Consider the following 25,501-nt stretch of genomic DNA (forward strand, 5'->3'; position numbering starts at 1 on the left):
TAGTGCAAAACAAAAACACAAACGCACACCCACATTTCAGGGCCTCATGCGTCACATTATCAGCGCTGGTGAACATCGTATTCCAACGTCATTTCACATAAAGTAAGAAACCCGATGCCAAAAAACACTCAAACATCTAACCATTTTAATGCACAGATTAAGTATCCAATGCACAACACAGAGGGACACAGAAAACAGATCATTTCACGCGGCGAGAGATGCATTGCACCCGGGGTTTTCTAAAATCTCCTGAACACAAATCCACCGCCGTCTAATTTCCGCAGCCTCTCGCTTCTCTCTTCGCTGTAGTTCATTGTACACGACCTCCACACGGGCCCCAAGTCTCATGGCTCAGCTACACTGGACTCTCAGCCGCACACAAAATGAAAAAAGTTATAAGCACTGACTGTATGTAAATAGCTCACAAAACGTTGTTTTGCGACGCGATTAATAAAAACCAAAAACAAACAAAGAGCCTATGTAACGAAGCGATCGCTTAGCGGGTGTGTAGGCGAATGGGCCACACACACACACACACACACACACACACGTATATAAAAAAGAAAAGAAAAGATTCAATACTAAAAAGGCGTCTAATCGGTTCAGGAGACAGATATCTCCGTCGGCACGGCGCCCGGTTGGCCGCTCCCGGTGGCCGCCGCCGCCGCCTCCTCGTCTGCCTCGGGCGGTGTCTGTGGTGGTGAGGTGGGGGCGTCGGTGGCGGCCGGAGGCGGGGCTGCTCCGTCGGTCTTGTCGGTCGGGGTGACGGCGGTTGTCGGGGTGGTGGGGGTTGGCGTGGCGGGGGTGGTGGGGGTGGCGGCGGCGGCGGCGTGGGCAGACATGCTCCTCCGGAAGAGACGCATGCTGAGCTGCATGAGTTCCGTGTCCAGGCCGGGGGTCACGGGGTACATCTGCTTGATCAGACCCTGGGAGGGGGAGGAGGGGGGGCGGGGGGACACAGGGGGGAGGAGTTAGGAAGCACAGGCGTGGGGAGCGACGGGGAAATGTTCCCTTTCTGATTAGCGTCTCTCCGTGTGTGTTTCCCTGGTGGTGTGCGTGTGCGCACGCGTGTGTTTGCGTTGACAACAAAATTGAAGCCGCTCTGTCATTGTCGGACGCCGAGTGAGACCCCGCCCACCTTGTCGTTTTTCAGCAGCTGCCGGCGAATGGCGAAGTCCCGACGGGCGCACAGGGCCTTGCAGCAGGGGCCCAGGTTGCTTAGCAACCCCGCCCTCTCCACCCGCCGGTTGAGGGCGGCCATGTTGAGGGCCCCCAGGTCGTGTTCGAAGAGCTTGTCGGCGTCTGGAAGAGGGGGGGGGGGGGGGGGCACAGCGTTAACAACCGCGTCACAGAGCACGGCCATGCGCTACGCTAGTAGTTAGCATCGATACATTTGCCGCTTACACTGTCGCCTTAAGCCACCTTGATGTGTGATTTCCTTATAGCCTAGTTACGTTTATTCCTAATTCTACCGTAAATGTTCGGTTAATATAATCGTTTTGATGATACAGGGAACATTTGACCATTTCAAACCCTTCCCGTTGAAGCAAAACCAGACATTTGTACAGTAAGCTAGCTCCCCATCGTGCTGATACTATAAGACACCGCCGTTTTAAGTCTTAAATTCAAACGTTCCAGCGGTTGAATAAACACAAGCTTCCTACAGTTAGTCGTTTAGCAGCTTGATCAATCGTGCAAGTGAGAGAGTGACCCGTCAAAGTGGTCCATCAGAACCGGAGTGAGTACAGAACACAATAACCCAGCACGACCAAGTTAAAAATAAAAATTGCACCAGGTACACAGAGAGTAGCTTCAGGCACACTGGTCGTTTCCACCCACCCGTCTATAGAGGCATAATCAGGGTTTCGGTAGTTTGATACTTTTTTGTAATATAAAAAAAGAAAAGAAAAAGGAAAGCAGTCGGAAACCCGGTCATCACGGTTCAACCCGACACACGCTAGGGCTTTGACTCCCAACTACGTTATTCGACTGTGATTCGAATTACAAAAAAAAAATCAAAATTCGAAGGAATATTAGGCAGCCCTTAATATTGGAACCTGTTGTGGGCAGGCCAAGAGGGAGAGACGTCGGAGAACCCGACGCAGTCTCTTCATAATATTGTAACGACCACGGAAGAGGCAGTGAATGAAGTATTGATTAGACAGCGGTTTATCAGAAACCTAATAAAGCGTTGGAACACGCAGGACCGGTAACCATAGCAACGCCGGTAAACAAACCTTGCGAATCCCAATCCAGGTCTTACTGAAGGCATTTAATGGGTCAAAATATTATTAATAAATATTCGAATATATTCGAATATTAATATTAATAAACAAACAAACTTCTAATATGATTTTCGGGCAGAAGTCAAAGCCCTAACGCACGCCGACCCGAACCGCAGCCGGGCAACGACTAGAACGATCTCGTCCCCCCCCCCCCCGGGTGGGTACCTTTGGGGTCCTCCAGCTCGCCCCGGCAGACCTCTCGGACCTGCTCCAGGAGCCGGGGCCCGGCCAGGCGCTTGGAGATGCCCGCCCGGAGCAGCACGGCGCCGGGGGTGAAGCGCAGGAGGGCGGCCCCCGCCGCCCGGGCCTCGGCCTTCTGCTTGGGCATCAGGCTGGACCAGTCCACGTCGATCACGTCCAGGGGGCCTGGGACGCACAGGCAGGGGGTCAGAGGTCAGACACCGGGAGGACGGGTTCATCACAGGTTAGAGACCAGAATGACTCATTCATTAGTGGTTAAAGGTTAGTAACTGGAAGAACTAATTACTTAAAGGTTAGGGGTTAGAGAATGACTCATTCATTAGTGGTTAAAGGTTAGTGGCGGGAAGATCTAATTAATTAAAGGTTAGAGGTTTGAGACTAGAATAACTCATTCATTAGTGGTTAAAGGTTAGTGACTGGAAGATCTAATTAATTAAAGGGTATGGGTGAGATACTGCTAGGACAAATTAATTACAAGTAAGGGGTCTAAAGACACTGGGATAACTTATTAGTAAGAGGTTAGGGGCTAGACACTGGTAGGAATAATTCATTATAGGTTAGGGGTTTAAAGACACTGGGATAACTAATTCGTCGGTGGTTAGCGGTCGGTGGCTAGTCGTCTACCTGTGATCTTCTCGTCGTCCTGCTGGTCCTCTTTCTTCTGGCTGCCGGCCAGGATCTCGTCCAGCTCGTCGTCACTGATTGGCTCGTACTCCTCGCCCCCGGAGACCACCGATTGGCTGTCGTCTTCCTTGGGGTCGTCATCCCCTGTGGGAGGCAAGCGAGGCGTGGGTGTTAGCACGGCCGGGAGAAATAGACGCCACCACTGAGCCATACTGGGAGGAAACCATTCAAAGATGCACTTTAATCCAAAGCCATTAATTGAATTCAGATGAACACGAGTTCACGTACTTAAAGCGAAGGTAGGGGGTTCAGGGGGCAGACATTAAGTGAACCCAGAAGCTTTGTCTGGAGATTCGACCATATTAACTAGACTAAACCCACGGCGCCACTAATAGTCGGCAAGTGTGACCCGTCTAAATTAATTTAATTAATTCTTTGATAGTTTAAATTGAAGGCATTCTAAGTGCAAAAAGTAGACAGAATCGTGATTCGAAAATGTGAAAATTAGGTGTGTAGCCAGACAGACGCGTCTTGCATCCGATACATTTTTTAGATAATTCATTTTGGGGGAGATTTATTGATCGTTGTCTGACTACTAAGACAATAACAACAAATACGACCAAAAATATCCTCCTAAAATTAATTGGCCTCCCCCAGCTTTAAACCTGCATGGGGTTCAGATCCAGAGGAGCGATGTTCTCAAGTCAATAGAAGAAATGGACTCCCTTACACACAATGGGGTATTGTGTGTATGTCTTTAACAATGTGAAAGGACTTAAATAAAGAAAAAAAAGAACGAAAGAGAAAAAAAAGGTAGAAAAAAGGAAAAAAAGAAAGAAAAAGAAAAAAAAAGAAAGAAAAAGAAAACTTGTTCAACTTGTTTCTTAAGAGTGCTCAGTCTCCGCCCCCTCCATTAGCCCCTCCCCTGAACCACTGGGCTCCGCTCCGGCCTACCGTCAACGCTGTCGGCCCTGTCCGCCGCCGCCTCCCCGCCTCCGGGCTGGTGGCTGTTCCCGGGCTTCTCCCCCTCGCCGCTGAAGGCCTCCCGGGGCAGCAGCGGCTCGTACTCGGGCCGCTCGGGCCGCATCATCATCATCACGCCCTCGCCGCGCCCCGGCGCCCGCGGATCCCCGTGCGGCGCCATCTCCATCATCATCATCATCATGCGGTCACGCTCCCTGTCGCCGCCGCCGCCGCCGCCGCCGCCGCGCTCCCCCGGCCCGCCCCTCTCCCCGCGGGCGTCCCTCTCCCGCTCCCGTTCCCGCTCCCGCTCGTGCTGCTGGATCAGCCCCTCGGGCAGCAGGCGCTCCCGCTCCCGGAGGTCCCGGAGGAGGGGCTCCCGGCCCGGCCGCATCAGCAGCGGCTCGCGGCCGCGCGCCGCCGCCAGCCCGTGGGGGGCCAGGCCCTGGCCCGGCCAGTCGCGGTCCCAGTCGCGGGGGTTCTGGTGGGGGGGGGGGAGGGGCTGGAGGAGGAGGGGCGCCTGGCCCAGGAGAGGGGGCTGCTGCTGGGGGGGCAGCAGGTGCTGCTGCTGCTGCTGCTGCTGGAGGAGGAGGACCGGGAGGGGGGGCTGCTGGGACAGCAGGGGCTGCTGGGAGGAGGCCGGGGGCCGCAGCTCCTTGCGGTCGAAGGCCTCGCGCTCGCCGGCCGCGCCGCCGCGCTCGCGGCTGTCGTAGGAGCCGGCGCGCGAGCGCGAGCGGCCCTGGCGCTCCGAGTCCGGGGAGCTGCGGCGGGAGCTGTGGCTGCGCGAGTCCTGGCGGTCTGAGGGGGAGGGGGGGGGGTGAACGGCTGGGTTAGAGGCTTTTGAGTGATGAGTGAGTGAGTGAGAGTGAGAGTGAGAGATTGAGAGTGAGAGAGTGAGGTGAGTCAGTGAGAGTGTGAGGTGAGTCAGTGAGAGTGTGAGAGAGTGAGAGAGTGTGATAGTGTGAGAGTGAGAGAGTGAGAGAGTGAGAGAGTGAGTGAGGTAGTGAGTGAGGTAGTGAGGTGAGTGAGAGTGAGGTGAGTGAGAGAGTGAGGTGAGTGAGAGTGAGGTGAGTGAGAGAGTGAGGTGAGTGAGAGAGTGAGGTGAGTGAGAGTGAGGTGAGTGAGAGTGAGGTGAGTGAGAGTGAGGTGAGTGAGAGAGTGAGGTGAGTGAGAGTGAGGTGAGTGAGTGAGTGAGTGAGTGAGTGAGTGAGAGAGTGAGGTGAGTGAGAGAGTGAGGTGAGTGAGGTGAGTGAGGTGAGTGAGAGAGTGAGGTGAGTGAGAGTGAGGCGAGTGAGAGAGTGAGGTGAGTGAGAGTGAGGTGAGTGAAAGAGTGAGGTGAGTGAGAGTGAGGTGAGTGAGAGTGAGGTGAGTGAGGGAGTGAGGTGAGTGAGAGAGTGAGGTGAGAGAGAGTGAGGAGAGTGAGAGTGAGTTGAGTGAGGTGAGTGAGTTGTGTCAGTGAGTGAGTGAGTGAGTGCGTGCGTGCGCTCACCTGAGGACGTGCTGCGGCTGGGCTCCCCCCTCCTCAGCTGGTCGATGCGGGACTTCCTCTCGGTGAACGCGTGCTCCCCGGGCCCCGCCCGCTCCCGGTCCCGGGAGGAGGGGGGGGCCCCCTGCATGCGTCCGCGGCGGCCCCCGCCGGGCCGGGCCCCCGGGGGGTCCTCGCGCCCCGCCGGCTCCCCGGACGGCGAGCGGAGGCGGCGCGAGGAGGGGGGGAGGGCCCCGCGGTTCTGGAGCCCGCCCCCGACGCCCCGGGACCCCTCGGGGAGGGGCTTGCGCAGCAGGGGCTGGGACATGAGGGGCTGGGGGGGCAGGGTGGGCAGCAGCAGGTGGGGGGGCTCCTGGGGCAGCAGGGGGGCGATGGCGGGGGCAGCCGCGTTGCCCCGCTCCCGCTCCCGGCCGCGCCGGGGGCCGCCGCCCCGGCGGAGCAGCTCCACGGGGGCCCGCTCGGCCGGGGGGGGCGGCCCCCGGTCCGGGCGGGGGGGCGGGGCCGTCTCCGTGGCCCCGCCCCCTCCTCCTCCTCCCACCTCCTCGTCCGACCAGTCGCTGAAGTTGGCGTCCATCTTGGGCGGCGGGGCGGGGCCCGGCCTCAGGGAGGGCCCCGGGGGGGTGCGGGGCCCCCGCCGGCGCTTGCCCGGGGGCAGGTGGGCGTCGTCCTCGGCCGAGCCGTCGGACTCCGCCCCCCCGCCGCGGGGCCGCTTGGCCTTCCTCTCCATCTTCTTCTTCGCCCCTTTGCGCGGCGAGTGCTGCAGCGGCGCCGGAAGCAGGGCGGCGGGGGGCGGGGCTTCGGTGACGGGGGGCGGAGCCTGGGCGGCGGCGGCGGCGGCGGGGGGGTCGGCGTCCCGGCCCGGCGCCTCTTCGTCCTTGCGGCCGCCGCTCTTCTTCGGGCCCTTCCGCGCCGACTTGCCCTTCTTCTTGTTCTCCTGGGAGCCGGCCGAGTCGCGGTCGTCGCCCGCGGCGACGGCCGCCACGGCGACGGCCGGCGGAGGGGGGCTGGCGTCCCGGGGCGGGTCCCGCCCCCGGCCGCGGGAGTCGGAGCGGGCGCCGTCCGGCGGGCCACGCCCTCGCTCGCCGCCGCGGGGCTCGGGGTCGTCGTGGCGACCGCGGCCGTCCCTCTTCTCGGCCCCGCCCCCTCCGCGGCGCTCCTCCTCCTTCCAGCGGCCCGGTTTGTCGTCGGAGGAAGTGGGCGTGGCCCGGGGCGGCGTGCGCAGCAGAGGCTCATGGGGCCGCACCACCTGACTCAGGAGGCGGTGCTTATCCCCGCCTAGAGAGAGAGACACACACACACACACACACACACACACACACACACACACACACACACACACACACACACACACACACACACACACACACACACACACACACACACACACACACACACACACACACACACACACACACATCAATAATCATAAATACTAATTCAAAAAAAAAAAAAAAAGATACAAAGATGCGTTAAACGTGTGCGTTCCAAATGCCCGGCGTGTCCCGTTGTCATTTCATTGGCTCCCTGATAAAGATTGGTTCCCTACTGTCGGAGGTGGGAGGCGGGAACACCGGGTTCGGTAGGAGGGGCTGTGGGTGGAGCTTGGCCTGCCCCCGGCCAATGGGGCGCTCACTTTTCTCCTCGGCGCTGTTGTAGCCGTCGCTGTCGGCGGGGCTGGCCTCGCGCGCCGCGCGCTTGGGGGACGGCCGCGGGCTGGGGGTGTTCTCGCCGCGGTGCCGCTTACGGCTGCGGCGGGAAAAGAAAAAGATCGGAACGTTAGTCTTCGCGGGACGACTGTTTGTCTGATTTATTTTCTAATCCGGGGGATATTATGTCAAAGTAAGGGAGGTAGCTGATTCTTTACACCTTCTTTGACGCATTTCGGAAAAACTATATTTTCGAATGAGTTTACTTTCCGCTAAAAACATTACGATCTTTTTTTTTTTTTTTTTTTTTAAACCATGCAATTTTATGCAACTGAGGAATCATCTTGATCTTCTGATCTTCCATGTCTGCACTTCAGTTTAGCAAACTATCTTCCAAGCTATTAGTTGATTACATCAGAGGGAAGTTAGCCGTTGATTGGGTGTTACTAAATAAAAACACTGTCTAAATAAGTAAATGCATTTCAAAATAAATAAATGCAAAAACAAGCATCATAAACACTCTTGATTACAGCCTGATCCGTGCAGCGAAATGGATCACGGTCACATGACCAGGACGATCTTGTCGCTAGGCTGCATGACCACGAACGAGGGTGAAACGGTAGCCGTGGATACGTACCTGGCCTTGCGGTCGTCGTGGGACTCCCTCGCCGCCCTCTCCTCCCGCGGCTCCTCTCGGCGTTCCCGCCGCTCCTTCTCCCGCTCCTCCCACTCCCGCTGGCGGTCTCTCTCGCGCTGCTCCCTCTCCCTCTCTCTCTCCCGGCGCTCCCTCTCGCGCTCCTCCTGCTCCCGCTCCCTCTCTCGCTCCCGCTTCTCCCGCTCCCGTTCCCGCTCCCTCTCGCGCTCCCTGTCGCGCTCCCGGGTGCGTTCCCGCTCGGCCTCGCGCTCCTTCTCCTTCTCCCGCTCCCTCTCCTTCTCCCGCTCGCGTTCCCGCTCCTTCTCCCGCTCCTTCTCCCTCTCCCTCTCGCGCTCCCGGTCGCGGTTGCGGTCCTCCCGGCGGTCCTCGCCCCGGTCGCCGCGGCGTTCCTCGCGCTCCGGCTCCTGGTGTCGGCTCGGGGAAGCCGCCCTCTGATCTGGGAACGGGGAAAGAAACACAGTCCTGGTCACTTCCTGCTCTTTGTTCCTGTTCATCTGAGAAAAAGACTATGTGGGGGACATGGTTGTGTGAGGTTGATGGGTTGAATCCCTCACTAGTGAGGGGGAGATACAGAGCCAGGGCAGAGAGCATTCAAGTTTTTGAAATGAGTGAAAGGTCACTATTCACTTCTAAAGTGGCGTTCTCAAAGCTTTTCACGTGAATCCATGTATGTCAGGTCACCATCGATCGCCGAGTGAGCCTACAGCCTACTGAGAAGGCCCTCGCATTCGGAGTATTATGAATGTCACAAACTAGGGGAGGGGTTCTACTGGAACAATCACTGCTTATCCACACAGGGGTCGCCAAAAAGAACAGAACGGGTATCTCGAGACGACCGCCTTAAATGACCGGGACTCGGCTCAACATTGCAACTCAATAACAGTGTTCATTATTTTAAGTATAAAACGAGTTTGTGGAGTTAAATGTTGACAATTAAATGTGATTAAATTTTTCCTTATCACAAATATGGTAATAAACAAAAGTGTATGGTTTAACTAATGAACACTGAGGATTCTTCAGGCTGCAGCAGTATCAAATTATATATTGTGATTATATATATATATATATATATATATATATATATATATATATATATATATATTATTATTATTATTTTTTTTTTTTTTTAAAGCTCATAAAATAATTTGGGTCGCACATAAATTGACAGGGTCGGTCGAAAACCGGAACCAAACCAAAAAAATTTTAGGCCCTATTTGATCCCCTTTTTATATTTTTGTAGTTTTACAACTTAGCGTTTTGACTTTACAATCCAACCCTCGACGGTCCGGGTTCTACAATCCAACCCTCGACGGTCCGGGTTCGGCGGCCGACAGGTCCTACCTCTCTCCCGGGTCTCCCGCCGGTCCCGCTCGCCGCTGGCTCCTCCCCCTCCCCCTCCTCCTCCTCCTCCTCCTCGCCGCTCATACGCCTCCCCCCGGCGGTCCCCGCCCTCGTAGCGGTCCCCCCGCTCCGCCGGCCGGTCGGAGCCCCTCTCGGGGGCCCGCTCCGCGGCGGCGCTCCCGGTGGCGCTCCCGCCGCCGCCGCCGCCGCCGCCGCCGCCGCCGCGCTCGCTGGTGCGCTCCGTGCTGCGCTCCCGGGCCGAGCCGCTGCGGGACTCCCAGCTGTCGTGGCTGCCCTCAGGCGGGGCCCCGCGGGACGTCCTGGTGGAGCCTGGGGGGGTAAGAAAGGATTAACTCCCTGAAGACTTAAGACTGAAGGCTTTCATGTTAGCATTAGCTTCCTGCTAACCCGTAAACCCGTTTTACTTGGCCTTCGTTTTCTTTAACTTATCCGTTTGATTTGATTATTTTATTTTTTGAGTTTCTGTTAATAAAAACGTGCATAATGAGGTTGCCTTGCCGGAAGTTAAAAAGGGCTGATGTCATTATTATATTCTTTGTGAGGAATATAATATTGAATATAAAAAAATATTTTTTCAACGCATGGTTTTTATATTAATTGGTTGCACCAGATAAGATAATTTTGTATGATCTTATTTCAAATGAAAGAAATTTGAATGTAATATATTTATATATATATATTTTTTTTTATTATTTGTATATATTCAATATCATTTGTAGGATAACATTTTAAAATTCAGATATTTTTTATTATACTTTTGTGATGTGAACTAAAACGTATATTTTTTTTATCTTAAGACGGTTTGATTAAAAGCATTAAAACAAATGCTATAAACCAAGCAGTCTTAATATAAAATATATATTATACTTTCAACCGCACTTTATAACGTAAACCTTTAAACCCGGGAACGCCCCAAACCCCGGGAACAAAACCGGAATCTCACTTTTCTCTGCGGCGGCGGCGGGAGCGTCGGCGGTCCGGCCGCGGCCCCGCCCGTTCCTCTCCGCCCGGGCTTCGGTACTCCGGCCCTCGGCCTTCCCCTCCCCGCGGGCGGCCTCCTCCCGCCCCCCGTGGCCCCTCCCGTAGCCCCTCTCCTCCTGGGCCGCCGCCGAGGCCGGCTCCTCCTTGCGCTCCGGCCTCTCCTTCTCCCGCTCCTTCTCGCGCTCCTTGTCCCGCTCCCGGTCCCGGCGCTCCAGGGACTCCCGGGCCGAGCGGGGGTCCGGTCGGGTCTCCCTCGTCTCCTTGGCGTCCCGGGCGTGCTCCCGGGTCGACTCCCGGCCGCGGTCGCCGCGCCCGTCCCGGCGCTCCCGCGGTTGCTCCCGGCTCTCCCGGTCGTCCCGGGACGAGCTCTGCTCCGGCTCGTAGTCCCGCTCGTCCCGGCTGGAGTCCTTGTCCCGCTTCCCGCGGCTCTCTGGGGGACCGAGGGGGAAGACAAGAGTGACCGAGAGACCAGAGAGACCAGAGACAGCCAGAGAGGCCAGAGACACACAGAGTGACCAGAGAGACGCAGAGAGACCACAAGCACACCAAGTGACCAGAGACACTGAGTGACAGAGTGACCAGAGAGAAAGAGTGACCAGAGAGAAAGAGTGACCAGAGAGACGGAGTGACCAGAGAGATAGAGTGACCAGAGAGACAGAGTGACCAGAGAGAAAGAGTGACCAGAGAGAAAGAGTGACCAGAGAGAAAGAGTGACCAGAGAGAAAGAGTGACTGAGTGACCAGAGAGAAAGAGTGACCAGAGAGACGGAGTGACCAGAGAGACGGAATGACCAGAGTGACAGAGTGACCAGAGTGACAGAGTGACCAGAGAGAAAGAGTGACCAGAGAGAAAGAGTGACCAGAGAGAAAGAGTGATTGAGGGACCAGAGAGAAAGAGTGACTGAGTGACCAGAGAGACGGAGTGACCAGAGAGACGGAGTGACCAGAGAGACGGAGTGACCAGAGAGACAGAGTGACCAGAGAGACAGAGTGACCAGAGGGACAGAGTGACCAGAGTGACCAGAGACACTGAGTGACAGAGTGACCAGAGAGACCAGAGACACTGAGTGACAGAGTGACCAGAGAGAAAGAGTGACCAGAGAGAAAGAGTGACCAGAGAGAAAGAGTGACCAGAGAGAAAGAGTGACCAGAGACACTGAGTGACCAGAGAGAAAGAGTGACCAGAGAGAAAGAGTGACCAGAGAGAAAGAGTGACTGAGTGACCAGAGAGAAAGAGTGACCAGAGAGACGGAGTGACCAGAGAGACGGAGTGACCAGAGAGACGGAGTGACTGAGTGACCAGAGAGACGGAGTGACCAGAGAGACGGAGTGACCAGAGAGACGGAGTGACCAGAGAGACAGAGTGACCAGAGAGAGAGAGTGACCAGAGAGAGAGAGTGACCAGAGAGAGAGAGTGACCAGAGAGACTGTGTGACCAGAAACACACAGACGGGCCTTTCACACATGAACTTTTACAGATGCAATGCAACACACGTCCAGAGATAAGCCGCTACAGACCTGTTCACACATACAGCAGATATACCAGATACTTTAGCCGAAGGACGGCGACGTGGCAGAGCGTTTAGCGGGCAGGAAGTGAAACAAAGCATGCAGCGGAATTCTGTGTTTTGCTTCCAACACGTCGAAGTTCGCGGGCCGGGCTTCCAACACCCTAACGCTGAATCTTTTTTGCGAATACATCAATACTTCATTTATTTACGATGTATCCACAATATAGAGCATGAGAGAATATAGAGAATGTTCGTCTTAAAAGGTGCCAGGGTGAAATGGCTAAGAGTTGGATCTCTTTCAGCGAGGGCAAAGGTCAAAGGTTAAAGGTCAAAAAGTACAAATAGTAAAGAACCCCGGCACTCGCGCGGCGCTCACCATCTCTCCTCTTGTCCGAGGTCGGGGGGGCGGCTGGCAGGGGGCTCCGTTCCCGCTCGCCGCGGCTCCGGTCCTGGCGGCGCCCGGGGCTGGCGCGCTCGCCGCGGCGATGCGACGGCGAGGAGTAGGGCGGCGACCGCGAGCGCCTGGAGCCGGAGCCCGGGGGGGTGGCGCTGCCGGCCCCTCGGCCGGAGGAGGGGGCGGCGGCGGCGGCGTTGGTGGCGTCCCGATGGTAACCGGGGGAGACGGAGGCGCGTCGGCGGCCCCGGGGGGAGGGCGAGTGGCGCTGGGCGGATGAGCCCGAGTGGGAGGAGGGGGAGTGGTGGCGGGGGGGGGTGGGGGTGTGGCGGTGGCGGGGTGGGGGAGACGGGGACCTGTGGGAGGGAGAGGACGTTAGGACACTGTAGCACATGTACACGAAAAACACCGCTAATATAATCGATTTTTTTATTTTTTATTAATTTTTTTATTAAATGTTTTATAGAAAGAACAGCTGGATACATTTCTGTGCATAAATTTGATTTGAAAAATGTCTTTCTGAACATTTTGTGTATTTTTTTTAAGACGAAGTTCTCAGTGCGTCATGTTTTCAAACTCAAAAATAATCCTTTGAATAATCCTGATTTCCATCTTCACCAAAATAATCGTGATTATTATCGTGATTTTTTTTTTCATAATCGAGCAGCCCTAGAAGAGCCCGACGCCATCATTGCGATGTGTGGTGGGGGGGTGGGGGGGGGGTAGCAGGCGGGGGTGTCCCAAGCAGACCGCGTTCCCGCTCTTTTTCGTTTGAATTGCTTTATTGAATTTCATAATTCTTGCACACGTGAGACGTAAACGGCGTAAACCGACGCAGATTCCTTTAGCTGCTCTGCATGGTTCTCTGCTCTGCCCTTACCTTTGGGTTTTACGTTTCACACCGACTAACTTTACAGTTTGCTTTCGTTTTGTGACAAAGACGTTTATTTTATCATTCCTTTCTTTAACATAACTCTCCCGTTTCCGGAATGGAGCTTCTGACGCCGTCATTTCAGGGATCAATCAATTTCTATCGATCGCTCTTCCTAGTTGTTTTAGAAACACATCTCCTCCCATATCGTCTGTCCTCAAAAAACACGTGTTGACTATCAACCAATCAGCAGCCACCTCCTCTACTCATCGTCCAATAGGTGCCGCTGATATTCTGCCGAGGGGGGCCGTACTGACCTGCGTGGGGAGGAGGCCGGGCCGGGGGTCTTGTGGGACGAGGTCTTGGTGGGGGAGGCGGACTTCTTCCTGGAGGGGGGGCTGGGGTCCCTCATGGGGGACGACAGGCTTCCGGAGCGTTCCTCCGAGGCGGCCGAGCGCTTGGCCTTGTGGGAGCTGTCGGATCGGTCCCTGGGGACGGTTGGAGAACAATCGGTTGATCTTTCGATAAAAAAATGGTATTCATATATAGAACTACATTTAAAATGATACCACAAGACTTGTTTTTTTTATTTGTGTCGAAATAGGGGGTTCATTTACACCTTAAAACAAAAATGGCTGACGATGAACATAGAAATGCAAACTATATAATGTCGACGTCACATCAACAGACAGTTAAGAACGACAAATTGTCAGTCGTTTTATTAGTTATCGTGCTGACAAATGTCTAGAGACGTGCTAACCAGCTTTTAAATGTTGAGAATGTATTGCTTATTTTACAGGGCTAATTATTCCCTCGCCTCGGTCCCCTGCAGCAAAAATTAACCACAGAGACGGGTCACGGCATCGAAAAGTAAAAAAATATGAGTTTCCGATGTTTCAGACAACAGTTCGGATTCTGTCCGCCTCAAAAATATCCGATACCACGAATCAGCTCCCCGACGAAAAAGAGCAATATACGGGTTCAACCCAGAACCCCCCCAGACCTACACCCCCTAGGCTCCGCCCCCCAGACCTACACTCCCTAGGCCACGCCCCCCGAGACCTACACCCCCATAGGCTCCACCCCCCGCCCCGCCCCCCAGACCTACCTCCTCTTGTCCTTCTTCTCCTTGTGCTTCTCGGCGTCCCGCCCGCGGTCCTTGCCCTCCTTGGGGGGCTTCTCCTCGGCCAGCTTCTCCTTGTTCTTGTGCTTCCCCTTGTGCTTCTTGCCCGGCACGGGGCCCTCGGTGGGGACCGGCGGCGGCGGGCTGGGCGTGCGAGGCCCCTTCTTCTTGCCGTGGCCCCCCTTCGACGACCTGGGAGCGAGAGGGAGAGGGCAGAGCGGTGAGTGACACGTCACACAGAGGTCGGAGCCGTGATCTCTATGACGACGGGTGCACGCTACAACAGGGGGCTCAAACTCGCGGCCCGGGGGCCAATTGAGGCCCGCGGGATGATATTTTGTGGCCCCCTACTTGACATCAAAGTTTAGTGTTAGTGTGGCCCGCGCGTTGTCAAACGCACATTTCAACACGCTTTTTTATCGCTTGTGACCAGATGTCCCGGTTTTGCCGGGACAGCCCAATTTTGAGTTGCATGTCCTGAGTCCCGACAAAAGCCAAAGGACGCTAAAATGTCCCAGTTCTCCACCAACCGCTATGAAATGTCCTCACTCTTTTTGGGGTCTGATCCTATGAGTCTCACTCTTTTGGGGTCTGATCCTATGAGTCTCACACTTTTGGGGGTCTGATCCTACGAGTCTAACTCTTTTTGGGTCTGATTCTACGAGTCTCACTCTTTTTGGGTCTGATTCTACGAGTCTCACTCTTTTTGGGTCTGATTCTACGAGTCTCACTCTTTTTGGGTCTGATTCTACGAGTCTCACTCTTTTTGGGGTCTGATCCTACGAGTCTCACTCTTTTTGGGTCTGATTCTACGAGTCTCACTCTTTTTGGGTCTGATTCTATGAGTCTCACTCTTTTTGGGGTCTGATTCTACGAGTCTCACTCTTTTTGGGTTTTGCGACTTCATAACTGACCACACTCCACTCAAGTCCCTTTTGGACCACGGCTGCAGCTGGATTAAACACAGTGTGACGACGTGAGGCCAGGGGCACGCCGGCGGACCGCTCACCTGGTGGAGTCGGAGAGGGGGGAGGCCCCCGACGCCTTCTTCTCCTTCTTCCCGGAGCCGGGGCCCTTGGAGGAGCCCTTGTGTTTGGGGGAGCCGCTGGACTTCCTAGAGGCGGGGGACTCCTTGGAGCTGGAGCGCTCGGGAGACCCCTGGGGGGAGGGGGTGGGGGAAGAATATTACGATAGTCAGAGCTGTTTGAACGACGTCACCTCAGGAATGTAGGCCGGCTAATGGTATCATGATACCCAACTGTACTTAACAAAATATGTAAAACTAATGTAAAACCAGATGTAAATTTACAAAACATTGGCCGGTATATGTAAATCTTTTGATGACAACGCAAAGATATGCTTTAGATTGTGTATGCGATACATGTAGTGTTACATGTATCGTTTATAGACGTGTTGATTATTTAGCATCTGGACCATTTGTAGGGTTATGTTCTCCGTCCTTTGCTGCTCTGACGCCAGATTTTGTCATCGATGTGATCTGTGCCTTGCCCCCTGTTGGTACCTTGGTGGTGGTGGTGCTGGGGTTGCCGGTTCGAGTCTTGGAGTTGGCGGCGGTGGAGGAGCTGGTGGTGATGGTGGAGGCCGCCACCTCCTCCTTCTCCTTCTTCTTCTTGATGACGATCTCTTCCCTCTTCTCGTGGTTCTCCTGCTCCAGCTTGAGGAGCTCTCGCTGGATCTTCTGCCGCTTCATCTCCAGCGAGAGTTCGTAGTCGTAGTCCCCGACGTCAGAGTCTGGAACGTACGGAAAAACGGTTGGAAGGTATCCCTTTAAGAACCTGTTACGAAGCAGTCCGTCTGAGGTCGAACATATCCCTTTAAGAAGTTCAGCTGTTGTCTAAAATATCCCTTTAAGAGGTTCAGTTACGGTCTAACATATACCTTTAAGAACACAGTCAAGCCAGGTCTAACGTATCCCTTTAAGAAGTTCAGCTGTGGTCTAAAATATCCCTTTAAGAAGTTCAGTTACGGTCTAACATTTACCTTTAAGAACACGTCAAGCCAGGTCTAATGTATCCCTTTAAGAAGTTGAACTGTGGTCTAACGTATCCTAAGAAGTACAGCTGCAGTCTAACATATCCCTTTAAGAAGTACAGCTGTGGTCTAACGTATCCCTTTAAGAAGTTTAGCTCCGGTCTACCGTATCCCTTTAAGAAGTTTAGCTCCAGTCTAACGTATCCCTTTAAGAAGTTTAGCTCCAGTCTAACGTATCCCTTTAAGAAGTTTAGCAGCGATCTCTCGTATCCCTTTAAGAAGTTTAGCTCCGGTCTACCGTATCCCTTTAAGAAGTTTAGCTCCGGTCTACCGTATCCCTTTAAGAAGTTTAGCTCCGGTCTACCGTATCCCTTTAAGAAGTTTAGCTCCGGTCTACCGTATCCCTTTAAGAAGTTTAGCTCCGGTCTACCGTATCCCTTTAAGAACACGTTACAATCATCTAGCCATGTAAAACTTTTATTTTCCGGACAATCAGCAACTAAACTTTCACGCACCCTCACAGCCATATTATGGGGGTAGAGCAGTCTAGACTCTGGCTGTCGGGGAGGGGTCTGACTCCCAGCGGTCGGGGGGAGGGGAAGGACGGACGGACGGACGGACGGACGGACGGACGCTCACCTTCGCGACTGGCTTCCCACTCGGCGGTCTCTTCCTCACTGGCGGGGGTGCGCTCCTTGGTTATCTTGATGTCCTCCTTCTCCCGGTGTCGGCCGCGGGATGAATCTCTCTGCTGGGGGAGAGAGGAAACAGGCGTTTAGGGCCGTGGTTCTCAAATGGCGGTTCGCGTACCCGTTGGGGTACTTTGGAGTACTCTGAAAAGTAAATAAGGTACAAAATAGGCCCACTACAAAAAAATATCACCCTGAGCAAGTTTCAATTCTGAAAGCTAGACAATAAGAATCGCTCTGACCATCCCTTGGCGCTGCTTTTCTTTTGAGGGCAAAACAGTTGCATGAAGCACCGTGGATCTCACTAAATTATAAGTATTTGCACCCATTTAATGTTCATGTTTACACTGAAAAAAATAATAGCATAATGATTCATGTAAAAAAAGGAAAATCTCTCCCAAAAATGTTTTGTGCCGGTTAAGGGGGTACTCGACTGAAAATAAATCTTAGAGGGGGTGCACTGGAGGAATGAGTTTGAGCACCACTGGTTGAGGTGACGGACAGTGGACCGACGGGACGGCTCGGTGGCGATGTGGGGGTACTCAATGTAACGGTGGGTGATGTGGGGGTACTCACTGTAACGTTGGGCGATGTGGGGGTACTCACTGTAACGGTGGTGGGCGATGTGGGGGTACTCACTTTAACGGTGGGGGTACTCACTTTAACGGTGGGGGGCGATGTGGGCTCTTCTAAGTCTCTCTTCTCTGAGTCAGCATCCTGTCTCTTATTCTTCATTCTCTCCCGCAGGTCACCGGGGGGCCTCTCTGCTGACCTGGGGGGGGGCACAGGGGACACGGGACAACAGTCAGACAGTGAGGTCGCCCTAAACCAGGCGTTCGGGCGGACACATCGTAACAGAACGGTCAGTAAAGTGTCTCTCTATAAACAAGGCTTTCATGTTTCTGTTTAACAGTCAGGTCTCTTTGAAAACCATCCGGTCAATTATCTTTGAAACAGCCAGTCAGTCGTGTGTCTATAAAACAGTCAGGCAGGTATACTGTATATCTATTAAAAGTCATGTCAGTCTCTATAAAGCAGTCAGAAATGATTGTCTCTATAAAAAGTCACGTCACTCTCTAAAACAGTCAGTCAGTCATGTCTAGGGATGCACCGATCCGATATTTGTATCGGTATCGGTACCGATACTGAAGACATTTCTAGATCGGGTATCGGTGACAAATGGGCCGATCCATATTAAAAAAAAATATATATATATATATTATTATTTATTTTTCTTTTACGTTTATGTACATACTTGAATCCTATTCCTACTACCTTGCTGCTTTGATAATTGAATTTCCCACGAAAATGTTCTCAGGGGATTAATAAAAGTGTATCTATCTATCTATTGGCTGATCTATTCAGTTTCTATGCTGAGCGCTGTGAGTGACGTCATAAACAAGCAACACGCCGTGCGGAGCCTACAGTGATTGCAAAATGGAGCGAGCAAAAGGATCTGCTATCTGGAGCTATTTCACTTTACCTAAGCCAGCAAGCTCCACGGCTACATGCAACATATGCAAAGTAAATGTCCCGAGGGGTGGTACTAAACCTTCTAGCTTTAATACCACAAACCTTATAAAGCAACTCCAAAAATTCAAGTCTCATGATCCCAGTCTTTTCCCCTCAATGAAACTTACAGTTTGTAGCCATAATTTCGCGCTGTTTTTCTATATCAGTATCGGATCGGTATCGGCCGATACTAAACCTCAGATATCGGTATCGGTATCGGAGGTGAAAAAAGCGGATCGGTGCATCCCTAGTCATGTCTCTATAAAACAGTCAGGCAGGGATACTGCATGTCTATTAAAAGTCATTTCACTCTCTAAAACAGTCATGACTCTGCAAAAAAGTAATGTCTGTCTCTCTAAAACAGTCAGGCAGTAGTGTTTCTAAAAAAAACAGTCAGAAAAACATATCGCCATAGAATAGTCCTTCAGTAATATCTCTTCAAGGCGTTCTGTCAGACAGTGAGTCTCATAGGGGACGCTTCCTGCCCGAGAGTCAGGGCCATGAATCGTCCTTACCGGCTGAAACTGAATCCTTTGCCTCGCTGCTGGGGGCCATGTGTGTAGCGGCACGTGGTACCGTAGCTGCAGTTCCCAGTCTTCAACCAGTTCCTACATTGACTCTGAAACACACACAAACAGGGCCAGTGTCAGGTGGGCTGGAGGGAGCCAATCGGAAGCAGAGGAGTCAATGATAATTACACTCTGTGGTATTATTATTGCACTACACAAATAAAGAGATATGAATATTCGTAAGTGGCTTCATAGTTGCCAAACAAAACTACTATCAACTTGCCTCTAATGCCTCTAATGGTGGAACTTTCTCCCAAAGTCTCTCTGCCACCTACCAGGATAAACAACGTAAAAAGTGTGTCAGGGGTCAGGTTTTGCCAAATACAGCACCCCCAGACTCTTAAATAACTACATATTAGACACTGATTTCCATTGCTGCAACCCAGTGAGTAAGTGAGTGAGTGAGTAAGTGAGTGAGGGGACTCACATCAACAGCATTACACCCAGTCAGTGAGTGAGTGAGTGAGTGAGTGGCACTCACATCAACAGCATTACTCCCGGTGAGTGAGTGAGTGAGTGAGTGAGTGAGTGAGTGAGTGAGTGAGTGAGTGAGTGAGTGAGTGAGTGAGTGAGTGAGTGAGTGAGTGAGTGAGTGAGTGAGTGCAAAGGGGTGAGTGAGTGAGCGAGTGTCACTCACATCAACAGCATTACTCCCAGTGCTTGGCCCGAGTCTCTCGAATACGCTGGGTCGACGGGAGGCGGCGGCGGGGTTGGCGCTGGCGGCGCTGCTGCTGGCGGTGCTGCTGCTGTCGGATATGGTCTTAGAATTCTCCACTGTTACCTTCCGCCTGATCTTGGACATTCTGCAGGACTGGGAGGCGAAAACACAACCAAAAAGTGAACAAGGGAGGACATTTAGGCAAGGCAAGGCAACTTTATAGACACTTTATATACACTTTATATACACTTTTCATACACAAGCTAGACTCAGAATTGCTTCAGGTAGAAACATGTCATAAAATGTAAGAAAATAATAAAAGATCATAGAAAACAAAGGCAAAGATTAAAAAATGTATTATAGAAAGTGAAATCAATTTAAGATTTAGCAGAAAGCTAAAGCAAACATTCAATCAAATGAAGTAATAAAATACAATAAATAAATGAGAGAAAATAAAGGCAATGTAAAAAAAAATGAAAGCAATGTATTTAAGATTTAGTACTAGAAAGCCAATGCAAACATAAAATCAGTAATCTTATGAGAACTGATTCTACTATGGTCAGGCTTACTTAAAACAACGCTTACATAGTTAAACAAATGGGATACGGTTGGCTCTGTGTGGGATTGACAATATTACTGTTTTATTACCTAGTAAACAATCGGTTACAATAAAAATGTTGGCTGGATGATTTTCCTTTTGTTACTGCGGTAGATCAGCGATGATATGCATGCAATCCGGATACGAGTGCGCACTTATAACGCAAAATATATAGTTTCTGCACAACAGTATCATGCAGGACTCCGCGCACCGTTGATACACTGCGGCCTACAAAGCCTTATCCCAAAAACCCACAACACACACACACACCGCTCCCCACTCACAACAACAAAGCGAATATATTAAAAACAGGCCTCACCCAAAATATTTATTCGGTGTCGCATCTATTTGTGTCCAGTACGGGAGTTCACTTTCATGGAAAGACGAGTTTAATTCATTTGCTTCAAAGGAAGCTACGAGCAGGCTCCCCTGTATGCCTTCATGTTGGCGACGGGTTCGCGTGCGGTGATTGGTCGCCGCTTTACCGCTGGGAGGCTCGAGGAAGAAGCGCCCGCAGCACGACCGCCCCCTATAGGTGGTATGGAGTACTGCAAGCGGGACGCATGACCGCCCCCTAGGGACACGGAGTACTAAAAGCGTCCTACTTGTTGCACTTATTGGGCCCCAATACGACCGCCCCCTATAGGTGATATGGAGTACAATATGCGGGACTTCAAGTAATAAAAAATAAGAATTATTCTCAAGTAATAAAATAATAATAAGTAAAAGTAATCAAATAATAAAAAATTATCTACAGTTATAAAATAATTTCCTAATAAGAATGTTGGTCTCGAAGCGTTCCACACCCAGATACCTCGATTGCATTTCTGGTTTACTTTTTTATTTTCATTCTCAAAATTGTATTTATATAGTTCACGGTGTGGGAGCGCTAACCGCGAGCACAATACATTGACAGCCATACATCCTCGACGGTATACACGTGATATTTTATTTTATTCTACGCTGGCGGTGGGATCCTCTCTACGACCCGGAGAGCGATGGTCTTGAGGGCGATGAGCGCCTCGTTGCAGGCCCGCGGGATCTCCGACGGAGGGAGGAGGAAGCCGTATCGCCCTCTGTCCTGGAGCTCGAACGTGAACGAGTACTTGATGCCGAGTTTGTACGCCCAGTCGTCGGAGCCCCCCGGCGCCAGGTCTGCGAGGTAAAACACGCAAAAAAATACGATGGAGTTGCATACGAAATAAAACCGTAATGAATGGAGTAGAATACGTTAAACGAGGAGTGAATGGGGTGGATTGAAATGGAATTTAAGCAAGAGCAAAACACCTTTAAGATTATTCATTGGCATAGATTAATACAATTAAAGTATATTGAAATCAAATGAATTCGAAAGCAATTACATCTTGTTCATGAAAATAAACAAATTATATTTAATAACTACTTGACTCACATATCGTCTCGGCTCCAGCACCGTATTTATAATTGTTGCGGTAGTACCTCTTGATCTTTTGGGCTGCTTCCTTGGCCATTGAAAGCTTTAAAAAAAATAAAAAGAGAACAAAACATGATTGTCCCATCCATCAAGTCACTCGACTGCTGACCAACCTGACACGGTGCGGGGTGCGGCGGCGGGGGAGGACCCCGGACAGACCAGCTCGGCGTGGTTCTCGGTCAGGTCCCTGGTGCAGGAGTAGGGGAAGAGCAGCATCTGGGAGTAGGAGTGGATGGTGACGTAGAGCGCCACCGCCTCCTTGTTGCGGCGCAGGAAGCTCGCCACGGCGCTGGCCTCCGGCTCCGACTCGGGGAACTCTCCGCAGAAGATCTCCGAGCAGGGGTGGTGCGACGCGCCCTCCGCTGCACGGGGGGGGGGGGGGGGGGGGGGGGGGGGGGGGGGGGGGGGGGGGGGGGGGGGGGTCAGTCAGTCAGTCAGTCACCCCGAGTCTCCTCGGGGGTCAGGAAGGGTAAGTACATCTGAAAAAATACAATGTGCAATATCCCTCACCACCCTACTCCCCACTTCCTGCGTGCAATAACGCAGCTACATGTGCTTATAGACTGCTGAATAGCTAAGTACGCCGCAATGTATAATGGGCAATTTGTTCTTATCTCAGTTTCTTAATTTAATTTGTATATTTTTAATCACTTTTATTGTGGTGTTCTCTGCAATGCAATGCATAATGTGCAATTTGTCCTTATCTATATTTTCTAATTTTTATATTTTTTATTATTACTATTTAGTGTACTGCTCTCTCTCTCTTTCTCTCTCTCTCTGTCTCTCTTTGTAGTAATACTATGAACTTGACTTGGCCCTGCACAAGAATTCCTATGCGTTTAGACTGTCTGGTTTATGCACAAATGGCAAATAAAAAACCTTTGACCTTTAACCTTTGTAACGGCGTGCCGTGAAGGTCTGTGTCTCATGCGTTTTACTATTTTCTCAGCAGACTGGAGACCTGTGTCACGTCTTAGCTGACCTAGGGAGGTCAACCTTTGACCCCCTCCCCGGGAGAAGCACGACCCTGACTTGGTTCCCAGAGGACAAGGTGATGAGCAGCAACGTCACTGTGACAAACACTGTGACAAACACAATCAGCCATACCAGGAATGGTATGGCTGAACCGAAGCCCATGGCTTTGCGCAATTGTAACCAGCGTTAGGCACAAACTTAATTAATTTGTCAATTAGAAAAGGACCAATCAAAAGATGAGGAACCGAGGGAGATGAAATGGCAGACTAATATGTAGCAGCATACACTGTTATGTCAAACAAAAGCGTTTGAAGTCTGTGTGCGCATAGAATGCTACAAGGACACATAGAATGCTACAAGGAGACATACTACACCAGTTGGCATCAAAGTTTCGGTTCAGGTCCACCCCCGCACAACGGCTGTCCTCTCTGGTGGAGCGATTCTTTCTCCACATCCGATCCTGGTGCAAAAAAACACAACGACCAATCAACACACAGAATGGCACATTTACCATCCCCTGAAAAATCTTTGGAATGACTCTACAGGAAGATAAAATAAGCCCAGTTCAGACCAAGTAAGGATAACGTTAATTCCGAGAGAGACACTCCTGTCGTTAAAGCTAATAACATAAATAGCTAGAGTAGGCAATTTGGAGAAACCAGCTAGAGTGAGCTCGATTTTGAAAGTATCCAACTGAACAGGAGTGACGGAGCAAACGATATGAATATGAATACCGTGGTCCATGTGTACTTGTAGCCGTCAGGGTTCATCACTGGTAGAACGTAGACATCCATGTTGTCTAGAATGGTAGCTATGTCCCGGTTTGACTCGTAAAATGATAGTGACTGTGAGGACAGAAAACAGCCATAAACAAAAACGACACCATTTAATTTTTTAACTAGTCTGTTTTTGTAAGGACACTATTCTGTAAAATCCTTTTTTCCAAGTTACATATTTTATAACCTATAACACACAAAGAGATACTTGCTACACACTATGACACAATATACAGAATAGGATGTATGTTTAGTCCTGTCGAGCCCTATAGTAGTGGTTAGGACCTATCAACGTTATTTTGCGCATTATACTCACGTATTGTACAAACCATAAGCAGAAAGCAGGGGCGATCCACTCTCTTGCATGGATGCCACAGTCCAGCCATATCGCTTTTTTATTCGTATTTGTGGTTGAAATGGCCGACAACTGAGGAAGATGAGGGGGAGGTATTAGTAGGTAATAGGTGTTGGTAACAGCCATATTAATAGTGGTGAATAGAAGGTGTTTATGTCCTTGTTTATGGATGATTGGATCAGTCCACCTTCAGAACGTAGAGGGGTCGCTTCTCAAAGGATGACCCGATCAGAATGACTTTGATGCGGTCGGGGTTCTCCATGGCTGTCTTGTTCAACCAATGATAAATCTGTAGTAAAGAGGGAGATACGGTTCAGTGGTTCGATGGTAATAGTCTGCATACATGTCTAACTATTGATGAAAACAATTCCATACTAACTCCCTTTTGGCCGACCAAAAAAAAAAAACATTTTGGAAGCGTAGGAGCATTGGAACGTCAGTTATTGTTTTGGTAGTAATGTTTGTTTGTTTAGTAATTCATTGGGACAGCATGTGTCATTTTGAGGAGATATTATTATGATTAAAACAGCCATGGCAATTGACATGGCAAAACACCATTGCCTTATCCCAGGATAGGGTATATTAACATTAATTAAGTATTTTAACGTAATACTCCTCTTTTCTCTTTAGTCCCCTCAAAAGGCCAGGGTATCGGCCAACAAAAAAAATCCCATGACGCATTATGATAGACAATTCCTATAGACCGGACTGTCCCTTTAAATCGGTATTCGGTATATTCTTCGGGTTGATTTAAGTGGCAGAGCGTACATCTTCCAGACTGTGATATTTCTCATAGTAGGACATGCCACTTCGCGGGTCGGTGCTGGCGTTCCTAGTCTGCATCTCAATCAGCTCCTTAGTGTTGGCCAACATCACCCTTTAAAACAACATCAACAACAACACGAACCCGCACATTATACCGTTAACCTGTGGGTTAAACGAATAAACGAATAAATTAATGTGTGACATTTATTTTCTTATAAATATTTTCTTTTGACCCATTTTGGGTCTACATACGCGTGCGTGACGCCGTGCGTCTGGAGCAGCTCCCGGACCGCCTGTGAGCTGTTGCCGGGTACGAAGAGGTGGACCTCGGCCTCTTCCCGGATGAACTCCGGGGCCGCGGGGCTCCAGAGCACCGTCTGTATGAAGAGACGATATAATGAGGTCTTAATGAAACAATAAATATTAAGTAACTAACATGATCGATTAATACCTAAATAATAGAATCTAACAGAATTACGTATGGTTGCTGGTGTTTATTTGGGTTTTTTACCTCGAATTGGGAAGACACATTCTTCACGATGTCCACCTCTGCTTGTGTCTTTGGTGTGATGGAAAACACTTGGTCATCATTACTGACAAAATAAGAATAGCCTACATTTAATTCATTAAAATAAAATAGACGAAGTACAATAATAATAAATCCAGCAATGCGTAAAAATAAATGTCATATATTAGTCACGTTAACTTACTTTAAGCTGCTTGCGACCCAAGACCATTGAGCCAAGACCCCCAAAAACCCCAAGATCAGGAGAAGCTGCATGACAACACTAGGCGACCATATGGTGGCCAGGGTTTAAAGTCAAACTGTGCGAGGACGGCTGTATTGATTTATGTCGGCAGTAATGTTTGTTTGGAGGTTAAACTTCACTTTTTGGAAGGTGAGAGGACACAAATTGGCTTCGGCTGTATTGTTGTTGTTCTATCTGCTGTTAATACATTTATTACCCCTCAAGTTGAATCTTATTTTGTATTTCATATTTACATTTTATGTAGTATAAGAAGCTTTATGTCTTCTAACTTTAAGAGAGAAAAACGATTAA

At 51.0% G+C, this 25,501-nt stretch overlaps 2 protein-coding genes across 5 annotated transcripts; both read right to left on the minus strand.

Annotated features, from left to right (window-relative positions):
- Positions 1–123: 123 nt before the first annotated feature.
- Positions 124–20,798, minus strand: zc3h13 (zinc finger CCCH-type containing 13). 4 transcript variants are annotated; one of them, XM_030353389.1, is made up of 21 exons: positions 20,436–20,798; positions 19,498–19,671; positions 19,084–19,131; positions 18,807–18,910; positions 17,440–17,551; positions 16,730–16,838; positions 15,621–15,850; positions 15,108–15,256; positions 14,084–14,290; positions 13,293–13,463; positions 12,087–12,460; positions 10,163–10,630; positions 9,199–9,528; positions 7,840–8,293; positions 7,103–7,302; positions 5,560–6,831; positions 4,065–4,868; positions 3,111–3,254; positions 2,451–2,651; positions 1,139–1,302; positions 124–926 (listed from the first exon to the last, which is right to left on the minus strand). In XM_030353389.1, the coding sequence occupies exons 2-21, from the start codon at positions 19,660–19,662 to the stop codon at positions 603–605; spliced, it is 6,030 nt and encodes a 2,009-aa protein (XP_030209249.1). In that variant the 5' UTR covers positions 19,663–19,671; positions 20,436–20,798; the 3' UTR covers positions 124–602. The 4 variants fall into 4 exon arrangements, with proteins under 4 accessions (XP_030209249.1, XP_030209248.1, XP_030209251.1 ...); XM_030353388.1 differs by having other exon boundaries at positions 16,730–16,841; XM_030353391.1 differs by lacking the exon at positions 19,084–19,131.
- A 142-nt stretch (positions 20,799–20,940) lies between these two features.
- cpb2 (carboxypeptidase B2 (plasma)) lies at positions 20,941–25,453 on the minus strand. Its single transcript, XM_030353393.1, has 11 exons — positions 25,151–25,453; positions 24,952–25,033; positions 24,693–24,817; positions 24,444–24,552; positions 23,863–23,964; positions 23,637–23,747; positions 23,279–23,389; positions 22,914–23,004; positions 21,729–21,931; positions 21,528–21,612; positions 20,941–21,271 (listed from the first exon to the last, which is right to left on the minus strand). The coding sequence occupies exons 1-11, from the start codon at positions 25,219–25,221 to the stop codon at positions 21,075–21,077; spliced, it is 1,287 nt and encodes a 428-aa protein (XP_030209253.1). The 5' UTR covers positions 25,222–25,453; the 3' UTR covers positions 20,941–21,074.
- Between the last annotated feature and the right edge of the window lie 48 nt (positions 25,454–25,501).

This window comes from Gadus morhua, chromosome 4 (assembly GCF_902167405.1).
Source record: "Gadus morhua chromosome 4, gadMor3.0, whole genome shotgun sequence".
Lineage (NCBI taxonomy): Eukaryota > Metazoa > Chordata > Actinopteri > Gadiformes > Gadidae > Gadus > Gadus morhua.

Coding starts and splice junctions, on each gene's coding strand:
- cpb2 (XM_030353393.1), bottom strand. CDS start 25,221: ATGCAGCTTCTCCTGATCTTGGGGTTTTTGGGGGTCTTGGCTCAATGG. Junction 24,553..24,692: donor ACGCACGGCGTCACGCACGC/GTATGTAGACCC, acceptor GTTGTTTTAAAG/GGTGATGTTGGCCAACACTA. Junction 23,390..23,636: donor GCTTATGGTTTGTACAATAC/GTGAGTATAATG, acceptor CTGTCCTCACAG/TCACTATCATTTTACGAGTC.
- zc3h13 (XM_030353388.1), bottom strand. CDS start 19,662: ATGTCCAAGATCAGGCGGAAGGTAACAGTGGAGAATTCTAAGACCATA. Junction 7,303..7,839: donor CACGACGACCGCAAGGCCAG/GTACGTATCCAC, acceptor TTCCCGCCGCAG/CCGTAAGCGGCACCGCGGCG. Junction 3,255..4,064: donor CAGGGCCGACAGCGTTGACG/GTAGGCCGGAGC, acceptor TGCCTCCCACAG/GGGATGACGACCCCAAGGAA.